Here is a 17,156-nt window from a genome sequence, read left to right on the forward strand (position 1 = left end):
GCCACCAGCCTCTGAAGTGTTCACGACTCCACCTACATGTTTGGAGCCCCTGCTAGTTCAGGCCAATGACGGGCATTTCCAGGACTACAAAGAGAGTCAAAACAGGGCCCCTTTGCTTGAGAATGTGACCCGTAAGCAAAGGATTGCCATGAAATTCAATAACTGCTATGGCAGAGGAAAGCCTGGGAAGCCGCCTTTCCTCTTGCACATAATCTTTAAACAAAACCTTCAAAACAGAGCAAACAACAAAAGCACATGAGCCCAGAGCGCCCTTTTCATAAGCCTTCTGCTCCCTCCAGGGCTGAGGGGAGGGGTGAGGAGAAGACTGCCCCGGGGCTGAGGATCATTAAGTTAAACAAGACAGATTTCTCCAAACAATTTTTAGTACACACCTGAAAAATTAGATTTAGTTCAAATTTGTAAAATTCAGACATTTCTCCCCAGCAGTCTGCGCTCTAGCCTTGGGTCAAACTTAATAGGAAAGGGACCTTACAAATTGAGTTCCTATAGACAAGGAGAAAAGCAGAGCTTGTTCTGCTGTTGCCGCTTTGGCTGTGGCATTTGAGGTTTCTGTAATTTCATAAAAGGTCAAGAATATAATTTCAGGAACATACAAGCAAATGGCCTGGATGTTCCCCAGCAATCCAGGTGTCTTCTCTCCTTCTCCGCGCACGGAACTGTAGACTCCTTGAGGTCAAAGACTGTGTCTCCATCACCTGTGTAGCCACCAAAGAACCATGCTCGTAACTGCTTGCTGAATGATTACACGGTGTGCTGTGGTTCTTGGAGTTTAGGGTATGGAGGAAGGCAGATACTTTATCTGAGGCTTTATTTCTTGCCAAATGTTTTCATTTGCCAGCTTAAAGCAAGCAGTGAAGTTTTTATTCTTATGGTGTACATTTAGTCCTAACACCTGTTTTTTTAGTCTCATTTTCCAGATTCAGCTACTTTCCTATAAACATGAATGTCTAGTAATGAAGGATTTTATTGTGACTTTATAGTTCTGTCCTCAAGGAATCCAGAAAGAAATCTTTCAGTGTGTATTTTGGTGGTCCTCCACGGGGCCCACTGTCTGATAAAGAATACGGGTCAATCTAATGGAGTGTTTAATCCTATTTTGTAAGGTTCTGGGTAGTCACCCCACAAGGTGGTCCCTTTTCCTGGTAAGCTCTAGGGCCACTGCAGCCCAGGTTTGCCTGCCTTTTCCCCTCAGCTGTAGGCTCAGCATATAACCGGACTGTTTGTTGTCCTGGAAGCTAAAACACCCACTTGTTCCCTGGGGATCCTGTTCCTTGTCTGTCTGGCTGTAGAGGAGGATTCAGCCTTCCTGGGTCCCACACCAGCTCTTTGCTTTGAGTATAGCAAAGCTGTAATGTTACTCCTTCCAGGGAAAGCATGGGGAAGACAAAGCCAAGAAATTCCCCGATCTTCTGACCAGCACCATCCCACCCATCCCCTTTGTGGAGGCTTTGAATGCAAGGGTCAGCTCCATCCTAGCTCTCTGTCCCTGCCTGGAACTGCTGGCTTTTGTCAGAGCTGTCAGTCCAAGAGTCCAGATTCCCTGCCATGAAATGAGACATCTTCAAACAAATAGGAAATTACTCATGTGATCCAGTCTCAGATTTGCTTTGTCCTAATTTTTAGTGATTCATGAAAAGCAGAATCCAGAAACACTTCAGCTTTTAGTTTTCCTCTTGATTAAATATTTTCAAATTTGCAAACAAGCTCTTCCTAAGCCTCTTGAGAAGAGTTACTTAAAGGGACCCTGTGAGCCTTTCTTCTGTGATGTGAGGAATCCCCATGTAGATGAGTAATCGCATGTTCTCATTGATCTGTTTGCTCGTACATTTTAAATGTCTAATGTTATTTTGTTTTCCCTCTAACTGAAGCGCTTGTTCTCCACCCTCACCCTACAGTGCACAGCCTTGCTGAACGTCTGGTGTTTATGTGGGGTTGTCTAGCACCCCAGCCCTGCATTTAGCCAAGGCTGACTCAGCCTTCTTACATTATGGCCTCTGCCCACACGACGGGCCTGAAGAATCAGCAAAGGCATCCTTGGGGCTCTTTGTCCATTTCTTTACTAGGCTGAGGCAATTCGAGTTCCTCTGGGCACCCCACACCCCTGCAGGAGAGCCCCCAGAGGCAGAGGGGTTTACCTCCTTCCATCTGAACCACATTGCCCTCGAGTGGAGAAAATAGGCTTCAAAGTGATTGTTTCATTCCAGTTTTATTCATCAGATACAGTTATAACAATTTGGACAATGTTTACTGTTTTCTGCAGGCTAGTATCCTGAAGAGTCCTGGAGGTATAGTGGAAAAAGCATTTTTAGAAATAAATGACATGGGGACTTCCCTGGTGGTGCAGTGGTTAAGACTCTGCTCTTCTAATGCAGGGGGCCTGGGTTCAATCCCTGGTCAGGGAACTAGATCCCATATGCATGCCGCAACTAAGAGTTTGCATGCCACAACTAAGAAGCCCAAGAGCCACAACTAAGGAGGCCACCTGCCACAACTAAGATCCAGCACAACCAAATAAATAAATAGTAATAAATACTATTTGCCAAAAAATTAAAATTAAAAAAAAGATAAATGACATGAATGGTTTCTAAGGTGCCCTTGAAACACACTGTTAATATCTGGCCTCTTAAAATTTGTTTGTAGGCAAATCACTCTTTTGTTCTTATCATACCACATGACTAGGAAATTCCCCTTTGATTCTCCCTACTGAAACTCGTAAAACCCTATTTTTAAATTTTGTTTTTGATCAGCTTCACTCTCTCTGTATTCATCTGGAGCCCTAAGACTGGCCTTTATCTCTAAGTAAAACACGAAACTGTCCTGGTTTCCCAGCCAGGTATGAAATGGCGATGCTTGGGAAGTAGTGGTTTCTGATTAAGTATGCGGTGTGTCCTTTGACGATAGACCTGTCGTGGTTGGCCCTACAGTATCTTGGAAATGTTGACACAAGTTAGGAAGCTATTTAAAGGTGCAGTATGACTAAGCCCTCCCTCCCACACCCACCACAGAGGAGGGGCAGTGTTGGCTGGGCTGTATGTGAAGCAGAGACCCCAAGAGCTCAAAGTTCTGATTTTAGTGCTGCCGTGTGGCTTTGGGAAAGTGAGTTGATTTTAATTGTCACCTCCATTTTATTTCTACCAAGTGAGACAGCCATGAAAGGCCCAAGAGGTCATGGGATGCTCAGATAATGGCTGCATCCCTTTCTATACTCCTTGAACACCTCATCCGTGAGTTCTCTAGGGAAACACATACGGGTGCCCTCAACCCAAGTCTAAAGAGTGTGAACTGCTTCTTGAGAGTTGTCAGTGTGACCGTGAGAGCCATTCAGAAAACTGTCACAGCTACAGCTGTGGATAGAGAACCTCAAGAGAGACTGGGAGGAGGAAGGGCAGAAACTCACATCTGCTTCATATCCGACCACAGCACTTCAGAGGGAGAGGCAGGCCGTAGCCACCTTGCGAGAGGAGTTACACATGGGAGTCGCAATACCAGTAGTTTCAATACACGTATAACAATGTTAATAGCTTGTGATGTTTCTATGCTCGCATGTCTGTTATCCTTACACTTAGTCAACCCCTTAAAGTTCACATATTTCTTTTTAAAAAGGAAAAGAGAATTTTTTACAAAATATTTCCACCACAATGCAAGGTCAGTGGGGTAAGAAATGAATCCTTAACAGGATGATTCAACAGATCTGAAATTAAGGTTGTTTGTTTTTTAAATCTTTCTCTTTGTAGGTCGACTGCCAGGGAGTACGCTCTGAAAATTATCAAGAAAAGCAAGTGTCGAGGCAAAGTATGTATAAAGTTTATTCTTATGAAAATATAGTGTTTTGGAGAGAGAAACACAAAGATGAGCTCCCACATAAACATTAATTTATCCTAGGAGGAATAGAATGTCATATACTTGGTGGGACAGAATGTTATATACTTATTAGGATTTAACTTTATTCTATAAATATTCCTGGAATAAAAGTCACTTGGAATGGTTGGATGTTATTTCTGTTCCTTCTCTTTGTTTGCCTGTTTGTTTATTTCTCTTACGTTTGTGATCTAAGTTTCACTTCATCCTATATGCAGTTATAGTCATCATGGTAGGTTCTGAAATTACAAACATCTTCTAAGGACCTTCAACATCTGTTGGCAATTCTAGGCCATGTGGATATCAGAATTTAAGATAGATTCCTTATATTTTACCCAAAACGCATGTCCCTTGATCTTCAAATAGTATAGTTTTGTTCATTTGCATTAGTGCCTCATTTATTTTGATGTGTACCTTGATTAAGAGAACTTTCCCCTCGAGCAGGAGCACATGATCCAGAACGAGGTGTCTATTTTAAGAAGAGTGAAGCATCCCAATATCGTTCTTCTGATCGAAGAGATGGATGTGCCAACTGAGCTGTATCTTGTCATGGAATTAGTAAAGGTGTGTATTTTGGAAAAAGATAAACCTGTACAAAGCACCCCACTTTCCTATATAATAGAGCTCTCACCTTTATTTTCTGCCACCAATATCCAGTCTCTTATTTCTGTGCATTGGCATAGTGGTTAAGAATATTAACACTAGAATTATACTGCAAAAGTTCAAGTGCCAGCCTTGACCTCAATAGCTCCCTGACCTTGGGGATATGTCTCTGTACCTCGGTTCCCTCCTATGTAAAATGAGAATAAGAATTGCTAGGAACAAAAACTGCTAGGAGTGTTAACAGTGAGGGTAAGAGGGATGTCTTTCACCAGCTTCCGCAACACACAAAGTATTAGATACCAATATGATTGCTGTTATTGTTGCAGTAGAAATTGTTCACTTTTCCAGGAACTGCATCCAAAAGTATTATACGTATAAAAACAAGCTTTAAACTTTTAGACACCAACATAATAGAAAAGCAGCACCATCTTAATAATGTGAATAGTCTACCACCTTTCAGTGATGGTTACAACTCCTCCTGTCACATAAAATTATGTTTGGGAACTGCCAAATGTTGATAATGGTTGAATCTAGGGGAAAGGTAACCTACCTGTCCCCTCTACTTTCCTATTTGAAATTCTCTTAATTAGAAATGTTTAAAAAATGAATGTTTCATTTTAAGTTGTACTTTTCTCAAGCCTTTTCTATTATGTTAATCTAACTGAAGGTGTAAGTAGTTTCTACTTTAGTCGTAAAGTGTTGTAAATTAGTCACATCATTTTCTCCATCAACAGTGTGCTAGCGAGCACTTGAGGCTCCTGGAACCCTGTTGAGAATCGCTCACCCAAGCTGGTGGCAGGAATCAGCACCCTGGAATGTGGGACTTCCTTTTGTAAAAATTTAAGACCAGGAAAGCATTTAATCAGCTTATCTGTTACTATATAGAAAAATGTTCGTTCTAAGGCCTTTAAACTTTCATTATTCAGACTTGCTTTGCTTTCGATCTGTTGGCCTTTTTAAACTGAGTGGTTATTTATATTTATCGATGAAGCCTGTTTTTTTTCTACTTCAAGTTGAGATTTGTTTCTTTGAGGGCAAGGGCTTTTTTGTTTGTAGTAACAAAGGTTATTGTCACGTTTGAGAATGAGGGAGATAAAAATGCTAACCGTTTATTCCAGCAAAGAATGTTCAATTTCATTTATTCAGAAGATTTTCATATTGACACTTTATGACCAAATATAGTTTGATAATTACCAACATTGTAAATGATACTTTCTCTAACACCAAGAATAGTATCTTTACAATGACTTTAATTTTTAAAGCAACAACTTCAAACCATTCCTGCTGCTTCTCTGTGTGTTGTTAAAAATCAATTAGCATCCCATTATTGGCTGGTTTTTGGAGAGCTGAGACTAAATTAGATTTGAAAATGAGAAATAAAGGAGGAAAAGGCTTAAGAGTTCAGAAAACGTTTTGTGGGAAAGCTTAATCCGACTGTCGATCATAAGCTTAGTCGGGTGGCAGTAGCTAAGTGCCATTACCAGCCTTTGTGAATTCTCTCTGGTGACCAGGTTAGCCTGACAAGGCCGGAGGGTGCCTGCACAGTCCAGCATTGGGTCTCCTCAACTGAGCCACTAGATCGAACCCTTACATTTAGTCCGACCAAGAACCGCTGTGCAGCTTGGCCTGGAAGCATCCTGAGAAGTGAAGGCCAATCCCACGCTTGACCTGAAAGGCGCCCATGACATCCCCCGTGAAGAATTTTACTTGGTCCATGCTTGTCAAACCCTGAAAGTCCAGCAGGGTGCCCAGGAGGGCCTGAAGCTACAGGATAAACGAGGCCTGTGTTCCAGAAAACAGTGAAGTGACAGTTCTTAAGAGTGAAATTCCATAATTATCAAGAACAGGACTTTAGATGTCTGGCTGTAGACTTGAACACATGCACACTGCTTGTGTGTTCAGGGGAAGGGAGGCCTGTGGAGGGGGTGGCCCTAAGAGATCAACAGGAGGGAGAAAGACAAAGGGGGTAGGGGACACCCCAGAAAGCAGCTCTGATGAGTGCAGGTGTGGGGTGAGGAGGGAGTTTGGCCAGTTTGGGTGACCAGGGAAGACATACCCTACCTGGAGCATAACGGTAGCTGGTCTAGGTAGAGGCAGGAGATGAGATTAAGCAAGTTGAACAAGGTTTGGGGCAGAGCGAGGAGAGCCGTGGGAAAGGAATGCTGATTTCGTGACAAGAGAAAGAGAAGTTGACCTGCTGTGTTGGGAAGGTGACAGTCTGTGCACACGATGCTTTGGATAAAGGGCCTGGGATGGCCCAGAAGGCTGTGTCGGAGGCAGGTCTTAAAGGCAGGACTGGTAGGATCTGTTGACTGCTTTGCTGAGGGTGAAGAAGAAATGAGATTACAGGCTGTCTTGAGCTTAGATGATAAAGAGGACAATGGTGGAGTCTTGGCAGGGTCATCCCACACGGCCCCACGCACAGTCCGGGGTGCTGTTCACATGAACCACAGTGAAAACCCCGCCTCCCGAGGTGGCGTGGAAACAATCTCCAAACCCTCACGTAGCAGCCTTGCCTTTGAGACAGACAGAACGTTGAGAGGGAAAGTGTTCATTTTGAAAAAAACGTACGTGCTTAGTTTGGGAACTGCTGAGTCTGAAGGGTCAGTGGGACACCGCCCCTCCTCCCCTCCGCCCAGCAGAAATTGCAAAGAGTCACAGAGGGCCAGCTCAGGGAGTGGGATTTGAAAATTGTCAGCCTACAAGTGCTCTATTTTGTGTTTGCTATTTAAAAAGAAAAATTAAATCTCTTAGGCCATTAGGTAACAGATGAACACAGTCAGCCACTGGGCTCAGCTCTTCAGGGCCTTGTGTTCAAGAAGGATGCACACATTGTCAGTAAATCAGACCCAACTTCGCTGAAAGGGTTTCAAATAAATGGATCTAAAATTGGAGCCTAAAATCCTTGTTTCACCAAATAACAATAAATTAGCCAGAAACAATGGAAACAAAAGTTCAGATGAATAATGGTCCTAGAAAACTCTTTGAAATTTCTCCACCCTCCTCCCTCTCGTTCTCTTTCATCTTTGGAGTGACAGTTTCTGGTCCTTTTCTCTGTTCCTTACAAAGAAGCACATTATTGAAAAAGAAAACACTACGCCCTCTCCAAGAGACCTAAATCTAGAGAATGAAGAGAATTGTGCACGTGTGCGCGTGCATGTGTGTGTGTGTAATATCACGAGGCAGCAGAACGTTTTGTTAAGAGTGCAGTTTGCGGTATTACCTGTCTCTCATTTCGGGAGATTTGGGATTATGAATTTGAACTTCTGCTGGCAGTTGATGTGAGGCAACATGCCACCAGGATACCCAGATGTCACAAGGCCACTGCCCTGGAGACCTGGCTCTGCTTCCCCTCCCTGGCTGGGACTTTAAAGGTGGAGAATCCTCTGCTCCTTCCTTTGAGCTCTGGAGGAAATGTCACTGGCTCTTGCAGTGGGGAGAGAAATCACCATGAGGTCTCTGGGCCTTTGAGATGGAGGTGGCAGAGACAGCCCTCAGAACCCAGAGACCCCGCACGCATCCTTCACTCCCTTTATAGCGTGTCAGGCGCCTCTCCAGGCAGCTCCCTTGGACCATCTGTTAATGTGCTTCTCCTCCTGCTGTTCTCTCTCAGGGAGGCGACCTCTTCGATGCCATCACTTCCACTAACAAATACACCGAGCGAGACGCCAGTGGGATGCTGTACAACCTGGCCAGCGCCATCAAATACCTGCACAGCCTCAACATCGTCCACCGTGACATCAAGCCAGAGAATCTGCTGGTAAGAGGGGTTCTACCTTCAGGGCATCTTGACTTTCAAGCACTCATGAGTGAATATGAACTATTCTCTTTTTTTTTTCTTTTCCATTTTCTTTTTAAAAAAAACTACCTATAAGGCAAGTTTCCAGCTGGCCTTCAACAACTAGCTGGAAACTAGTCTTTTAAGGTGATCTATCAGGGTTAACGTACCATTAGGAGCACTTAACTTATTAGCAAATAAAAACCTGAGGCAGGGAGGCAGGAACAGAGCTCGGGAGATAAAGGGCTGTGGTTAAGACCGCGGGCCAGGCCAAGACGGTTGGGAGCATTTACACTTATGTTATTTATCAGCAGCACTTTTGTGTTAGAAAGCTTTTACTTGGAAAAAAAAAAACGGAAGCCCTTTTAGACTTTGTCTTAGTCTCTCAATTTACATCCCAATAATCCGATCTAAGAGCTAAGAGAATAAATCATTGTGAGTTTTCAAGACACCAGCCCCTCAGCATAAAAAAAAATCATGATGAAGACTGATTTTAAAGATCACAGACATTTTTTTCCTCCCTTTAGGCCTGTTTCGGTTTGCTTTTCATGAACGTTGTATCTTTGGGGAAACATTGAGAGTTCTCCCTGCGAGCAAAGGAGGATGCTCTCCTAATCCCATTGTTAAGGGGACAGTATTGAAAGAATTAAGGAGACAGAGGCAGGGCACTGGGGAGCTGTCACTAGTGAATATGGGAGTAACATAAATTTTGCTGGCTATTCCGGCTGGAATTTTAATGAAATACATTCAATTTCAAGCCCCCACCTGAGATGCTCGTTCTTCTTTTACTTTCATCATCCAACCCCAGTGACTATAATAATAGTCATTATTATATGACTATTAGTTTGTCCATCTCTTCAGAAATCTGGAAAGTGAGAATTCTCTTTCTAAAGCAGTGTTTCTCCAAGGGTGGTCCACAGACTCCCTGCATCAGAATTACTCCCAGATGCCTGTTAAAAATGTAAATTTCTGAGCTTCCCTGCAGCCCCACCAAATCAGAATCCGGTGACCGGTGACAGGGTGCAGATCTGCACTGCAGCCAGCTCACCACGTGATCTGAATGAACGTTCAAGTTTAAAAGCAGATGAACAACCCAACTCCCACTACCAATAAAGGCCCCTAGAATCTGCTGTTGTGGAGAACCACCTCTGTGCTCACCCAGTGCTAAAGACTTGACACTCAGTATCTCATTTCATCCTCACAACAGCCATATGGGGTAAGGTCTATTACTGTCCCAGTTCACAGGTGAGGAAACTGGGTGCCTAGAAGTTGAAAGATCCACTCAAGGTCATCACAGCTCTTAAGTAGAAGAGCCAAGGTTGCAACCTAGCTCTGCCCAACTCCAAAGCCTAAACTTTTAACCACGAGACTAGTAAAGTGTGAATTACGGAGAGAGGTTTACTGCGTACTTGTTCTCTGTCCGGGACTGTGCCAGACAGCAGAGAGACAGATGCCTTCATGGAGGGACAGTCAAGTAGGAAAAATAGGGATTCAGGAAACAAATACACAAGCAATTAGTTAATTGCAATTAAGTTAGTAATCTTGTAGCTACTGGCTAACGAAGGCGGCAGAGGTCAAATGATGGAGTTCTGACTTAATTGCCCCTCAAATTCCACATCTCCACAGTAGCCTAAACATTCTCTTCTGCATACTTGCCTCCGTGAACGGCAGCAGTTTCCCCTCATCTGCACTCATTCTTCCTGTGTCCTGACTTATGCAGGACTGTCTCATGGGAACGGACTTACAACTGAGCCTTTGTTTAAAAACTTCTCTAAGCTCTGAAAGTTCAGTGATTGAAAATTAAAGTTTCATTTTCCTTTCTGCTTTTGCAGTTCAGTTTTGTGTACCCATTGTTCACTTGCGTCCCACCAGAGCACTGTTTCTATAAATGCTGTAAATGGTAACATAGCAGTGCGCTTTTACTAAAATGACAATTTGCAGGATACTTTTAAACTACAGTGCTCATTTGAACATATTTTACTTTAAATGACCCAAAAAAGAAAAAAAAAAGTTCTCTCCCTTTTTCCTTTCTCTTCTAATTTAAGAATGCGAAAAAATGTATGTATATCCACATATATGTGTACACACACACACACACACACACACCATTGCAGTCATTCATAATGCAGATTTAAAATATATATATGAAGTAATTCTGCTTCTCCAGTATAGTAATTTCTTTCTATAGGAGAGTGGTAAGGATTGGTGAGGTTTGCAGGGGTAAATCTATTATAGGAAAAAATAGGTAGAAGAATAGAATAATTTTAACAAAATTAGGATGACGTCACTAACTGCACTTGAGAATTCTATTAATTTCACATTCTGTTGACCTTTATGTGGAAATAAGAGAGAATCGTCATGGGAGGCACAAAATCACATACTCGGGATTTAAAGTCAGGTGGACAAAAGTTCAAAACCAAGGGCTTCACTCTTCCAAACTGGCTAGTCTTCTGACCTTGAACAAGATTTTTAACTCCTTTGAGCCTCCTTTAAAGGGATTTTATGGAGATTAAGTGATACCACATGGCTATTAGGTCCCTTCTTTTTTTATTCCCCTTTTATTTGTAATAAAAATTAAATTATCCCTAAAAATAAAACTGTTTAACAATAAAATTGAATGTTGTAACAATCATCTTCCATCTTTTTTGACATTGCTTTTAAAATGTTACTATTTTACCCAGGCATAGATTTGCCATCTCGTGGCAAAATGTAGAGCTAGAGACTTTTTTTTGGAAAAATGCTATAATAAATTTAATGCAGGGAGTTTCAATCCATTTTCTAACTACCAGGAAACTTAGATAAAAAAGGCCTCACTGCACACTTTGCATTACTGTTTTATTAACAGACCTCGGAAAACCCCTAAACTGTTAGACTACTGATAAATTTTTTGCTAATTAAGTGTTTAATGTTTGTTATAGGTAGCAAAGAATTATTTATAAATGTAGACATTTCAGCTATAGATTTCCCTTCATTTAGTATCTTTGTATATGCAGAACTTTTAGAATTTTTTTTATCTTTAATTCTTATAGAACAATATAAAAATATTGTAGTTTGGCCTTAAGAATCTATATTGATCCTGTGAATTATTTATTCAAGTCTGAGTACTTGATCAGGTCAAAGCATTTTAATGAAAAAATATGATTTGATTGACAGTGATGTTTCCAGCCACATTTTAGGCAAAAACTGGGAACTGACCCAATAGGAAAAGCTCTTAAAATTTTATTATTGCATTGTTACTAAGGGTTTTAAAAAAAAATAAGTTAATCATGCCAATAATTTTATGTGATTCTTTTTGCTTTAATCGTCAGGTCTGGTGCTTAGTGATCGTATAGATGAGTGACAGGTGGATGAGCGGGTGGATTAGAGGAGAGAGAGAGTGAATGGCGGTACTTTACAGAATAGAGGACAGACCCAATGTGACAAGCCCAAGTCACTTCTCAGTTCATCTGTTATATGTTGAGGACTTACATTGGCCGCAGACTAAACCTCTCTGAGTGGAGGGAGAGAGTACAGCGCTTCCCCAGTTGCACTTATGCGTGGAACCATTGTGTGTGTATGTGTACACGTGCGCGTCATGCCAATTTATGACAAAAAGAAACCTTTTGCTTTAAAAACACACACACACACACACATAAATGGTCTCACTAAGATCAACTGCTTTCAGTTTACACAAGTCACCACTAGATGGCAAGCCTGTACCCTTGGCAGCAAAAATCATCAGTAGCAGCCTGTTTTTTGCAGGAAGCTGGGATGGTCTTTTTAAATGTATACGCAGATGCTCCTCCTTAGGAAAATTAAAGTCTTTACTGGCAAAAAATAACTTACATCACTAGTTTTTATTAGATTCCAGAAATAAACACAGTAATTTTCCTGAGATATAAAAATTTCTATGCAAAAACTTTTTGGCTTCCAAAGTCCTTAATACTGTCTGGGAGGAAGCAGTTTCTCAGGGATACTGCTTCTCTTGGTCAGAAATTTTCTTTTAGAAACTCTCTGTTGAGGTGTTTGTGCCCGTTCCTGACTGCCCATCAAAATGGCATGTGCAGCTAATGACCCTCATTTTCACAAAATGTGTTGGATCTAGTAATAAATTATCTTGTTTTCCCCCAGGTGATGACCAAAGGTTGTGCTCCAGTTCTTCTTATTTTCCACTTCAAGCCAACATGGAGGTCACTGGATATTCCTCCACCTTAATCCCATGACTCTTAAGCCCCAAATAAACCCATTTTGTGATTGGATAGCTAACTACACTGGTAGATAAGGCCAGTCAGTCCACTGCACGATGAACTTGAGCCACCAGAGTGTTGATGAACAGACTGGGGACCACCCTAAGGAAGGAGCTGTGGCCTCTCACAGGAGTCTGTCACTAGCTCTGCCCTAATCAGCATTACCAGTGAGCCGAGATGAAGATGTATTCTATATATCAAATGACAGAATTGAGATCCAAATCTATCTTTGGCTCCATAAAGATCCCAAATCAGTAAGATTAAATTTAACAAGAGATAAATATATGTCCCTATGGACTAGGTTGATTTCGGTGTAGTTGTTTTAATGACCATTGCAGAGAAACAGTGAAGGGAAGTTTGGGCCTGGCTTAAAGGCTATTCATTGATCCTGAGTTCGTTGTGAGTCTTAGTGTGACATGACTGCCCCAAATACCAACATGCCCTTAGACTCCTTTCACTGAAAGAGTGAAGAGAGTCCTCTGCCCTGCTCATACCACGTGACCCCAGTGGGAGGGACCTGAACACATCATGTCAGGGGCCTGGGTTCAGCCCAGAGAAGGGATGGTAAGAGTGGAGCAGGCTGGCTCTCAGCAAAGGCTGCAAGATGGAAGACCAGAGAACTTTTTTGTGCTGTGTATGAGAGCAGTGAACTCAAGCTAAAGAGAAGACATTAATGACAGATTTGAGGTTGACATAAGGAAAAAGCTTTCTAACAGTTACACCTGTTTGAAAAGTCAATGGCTTTTATCACAGGTCGCTTCTAGTCATTGAAAATGTTCAAGTAGAAATGGAATGATCGTTTTTCATAGGTGTTTAGAAAAAAGATCCTTCTCTCTGAATTTGCATAAAATTTGAGGGAAAATAGAAGAAAAAGAACACTTTCCCCAAACATGATTTAATAGAATAATATGCCAATTACTGTACTAAGTATTCACTGAGGGCCCTTCTCCAAGGGCCTGTGATGCCATCAGGGGAAGAAGACAGGAAGGAAAAGTGTCTGTGTCCCCCCATCAGCATCTGTCAGCTCCACTACCCATTCCTTCTGTCATTAAGGACGTGAGTAATACCATTCACTTCATTTTAAAATGACATGGCCTTATTGGACTAGCAAAGATTAGTAATCATAATAATAATATACTGCGCTGGCAAATTTATGAGGATACCAATCATCTCAGATGAATCGGTGCAAGATTAACTTAATGGAACCCTTCTGAAAGGTAGTTTGGTAATATATAGCTAAAGCCTTAAACAATGTGCATCCTGTGACCAGGTAATTCTATTTCTAGAAATTTAACCCAAAGGAAAAAAAAAACAGATACATATATATACCTAAGGATGGTCATCTCAGTGTTTTTTGGTATAGAAAGAAAAAAAAAAAAATATATATATATATATATATAGAAACAACTTACATGAGGGCGCTGATTTTTTTAAATCATGGCATGATGGGGAGGCAGGAGGACATCCTGGTTAGAATCATGGACTTGGATATGCCCAAGCTTAAGTTCTGGCTCTGCCACTTATTAGCTGTGTAACATTCGGCAAGTTACTTAACATCTCTGATCTTCAATGTTTTTCATCTGCAAAATATCAGTAATATTACTTAATAGGGTTATTGTGAAGAGCAAAGGAAATATTCAGCATGAAGTCATCACCATGAGGCCTAGCAGGGGCTCAATAAACAGCAGTGGTAGTACTTTGTGGGCTTGTTATTTGGTGCATCTATCCAGCAGCCACTGAAAATCATGATGTAAATGTATCCTTATTCACTTGGGCAAACATTCAGGATATAGCGTCCAGCGAAAAAAGAAAAACAGGAAAGAGACAAAGAAAGCTCTGGAAGTTTATACCCCAAATGTTAACAATGGTTATTTCTAGGTATCAAGATTACAGGTGAGTTTAATTCCTTTCTCTCTGTAATTATCTGTCTTTTCTAATTTTCCTACAATGACATATTGGATATTACTTGTATGACAAAAATATAAGTTTTTAAAAAATTGCGGTGACATTAAGTTCCCACAGTTGTAGCACAATCCTGGGATGTACAATTACTACTGAATCTGCAATGTGCATGTTTCGTGTGTCTCACTGCAGCTGCATAGAACTCCTTTCTAGATGGTTTCATGACTGTTTTAAAGGAGGGATGAGAATCAGGTTTCCTGGAGTTTCCATTCACTTCCCCATCTTCCCAGATACCTCTAGGGTAATACTTTGAAAAGCTATTTTATTTTTTCTTCTAATGTTGCTGCCCCTCTTCTGACTTCTGTACAGCTTTTATTATTATTATTATTTCATTTAATTTTTTGTTTCATAAAGATTTTACATGTGGGTAAAAAATGTTTGGTTCTTTTTTTTTTAATTTGGTTCTTTTAAGAGTTATTTTTTTTCCAGGAGATTTAAATTCTAAAGTATGTAGACCATAAAGTGCATTTTGCAAAATAATTAAAATAATTCCTGCATAAATGTCGCTACACTTCTTAAAGATTAAACGTTTTAAATTTAATCTGCTCTTTTTAGAAGACATCATAGAGGCCATATACCATGGCTAGAAGAAAATCATTGTCTTTCCATATTTGCTAAAAAGTAAATTCACTTTTTTTTCATGGCTTTGTCAATTTCATGCCAGTTTTGTTCAATTCTATTTGGTGAAGTAATTTTTAGTACCTACTGAGCTCCTTTGTGAAGAATATTTCAGTGGTTACTAACGACTCATTAGCCAGCATTTCAACAGGGTTATCCTTGAATTCACATTATCATTGAGAATTATGTTTGTCCCAACACATCTGTTGTATCAGTCAGCTCTTAGTTCTCTATTATGGGAATCTCAGAAACCATTTGACTGGGTTCAGGTTATCTGTGAATTTTCATATTATTTTATGGCCACCAGCTGTATTTTATGACACTATATTAAATCTTTTATTTTTTCAAATAACTTTTTCAAATGGTCTCAGTTTCTAATCCAAGGGAAATCAGGCATATGCCCAAACATCTACTGTTCAGCAAGTTACAGCTACTGCAAAACGCCAAATAAACGAAAAAGAAACAGAAGTAAAACTCTTCTTTAAAAAAGAAAATTCCTGTATGAAATACCAGTATGCCAGAAACTTACATACCTGACCTTTCACTAGATCTGTTCTTGGTAGGACATGCCTTCAGCTTTTAATTGGAACCTTTTTCATAATTGTTGCCATTTAACACATTTAGTCTGTCAAATCATGGGATGTCTTTATAGCCATATAATAAACCCTAGAGAACAACTTTTCTGACTGTAGCCATCTGCAATGATCACAAGAGTAGCTTACAAAATACTGACAGTCTTTATGGTAATAGGATACATATGGCAGCCCACAATTATGTGTAGCTGCATTCAATTAGTGTTGTACAATTACACAGTTTTATTGTTTAGTTAAAACAGTGAAAGCACTACATACTGGGTAATTTGCACTAATCCCCATCTCTTTAATAGCCCCTTGGTGTTTAAAATGTGGGGGAACATCTATAGTATTTAAAGGGCCTGGGATGAACATTAAATTATATCTCATGTTGTGAATACTCTTTGACTGACAATTAATGTACCCCCACCTCACATGTGGGGCATGTTTTATGGAGGCTTTAAAATACAGTTATAGCAAACAGTTCTTTTTACACCAGAACCCCACTTCTGGGTCAGGCTGTCCAAGCGTATACTTGCAGCCTGTTAAGGTTCTTTTTGAAAGAACGTCAGGATGAGGTGACAAGCTAAGTGCTTAGCTTGTCGATTCAGACACTGGGAGGAGCCAGGGACTCCGTGTTTTCGATGTGAAAGTGTTAGAAGCTTTTCTGACTCCTAAGGTTTAATTAAAAACTTAGTTCAAAGTGAATTTATAGCTGCCATTTGGGAAAATACTTTCTGGGGATGGTTTTGTAAGGGTGTGTGTGTGTGTGTGTGTGTGTGTGTGTGTGTGTGTGTGTGTGCGCGCGCGCACGTGCACACATGCATGTACGTTTGAAACACGTGTATTTAGCAATCTGTGATTTTTAACAAAGTTTTAATTACATTTTTAAATGGCCTCACTCCTGCCCCTCTGTAAATGGCTTTGTGAGAGATAAGGGTGACGGCTTAGGAAGAAGCAGGCGCTCTGGGAGCCCAGTTGTGAGGTGGGCCCATTGTAGCTCTTAGGAAAGGCGCTCTCCCATGGGAGGAGAGGAAACGCTACAATATATTCTTCTACATCCTTCTCCCCAAGTGTTGACAGAGAAAAACCCAAAGCAACCTTGTTTCCTGCCCTGCCTGATGGTAAGTAAGTTAAACAGAATTCCAAATGAGAGGCCTGGACATTTATTCACCTGCAAAAATATTTTGCTGAAGCATTTCAAATGTGCTGGGGTCTAAAAATGTTTTCAATTACGTGGATTAGGCCTTTGTCTCTTAGCTCTTACTGTCTCTCATAAGCATCACTTTAATCTCTTTATATGTTCATAAAAATTCTACTCTATGGTTTTCAAAGCAAAAAGAAAAAGAAAAGGACATGTAGAAGCGATTAAAGAGAGATGAAAAGAATATTAAAATGATAGATCCTACATATTTCATTTAAATGATACTGGTTTATTTTCAAAGTATTATTATGTTAAATAATCTTCATTTTCTTTATTTTAGGTAATTTTTTAGTGCCTTTTTTCTTAGTTATTGA

At 40.6% G+C, this 17,156-nt stretch overlaps 1 protein-coding gene and 1 non-coding gene across 3 annotated transcripts in view; both read left to right on the top strand.

The window, feature by feature from the left end:
- Positions 1-17,156, top strand: part of DCLK1 (doublecortin like kinase 1) — a 324,120-nt gene that overhangs the window by 268,081 nt on the left and 38,883 nt on the right. For both annotated transcript variants that reach the window (XM_057707600.1, XM_057707601.1), the window contains exons 9-11: positions 3,756-3,813; positions 4,324-4,443; positions 8,096-8,242. In XM_057707600.1, the coding sequence (XP_057563583.1) occupies positions 3,756-3,813; positions 4,324-4,443; positions 8,096-8,242 (325 nt within the window). The remainder of the gene's footprint in view (positions 1-3,755; positions 3,814-4,323; positions 4,444-8,095; positions 8,243-17,156) is intronic.
- TRNAR-UCU (transfer RNA arginine (anticodon UCU)) lies at positions 2,351-2,423 on the top strand. The gene has a single exon. It is a non-coding gene; the product is annotated as a tRNA-Arg (tRNA).

The sequence above is a fragment of the Hippopotamus amphibius genome, chromosome 14 (assembly GCF_030028045.1).
Source record: "Hippopotamus amphibius kiboko isolate mHipAmp2 chromosome 14, mHipAmp2.hap2, whole genome shotgun sequence".
Classification (NCBI taxonomy): domain Eukaryota; kingdom Metazoa; phylum Chordata; class Mammalia; order Artiodactyla; family Hippopotamidae; genus Hippopotamus; species Hippopotamus amphibius.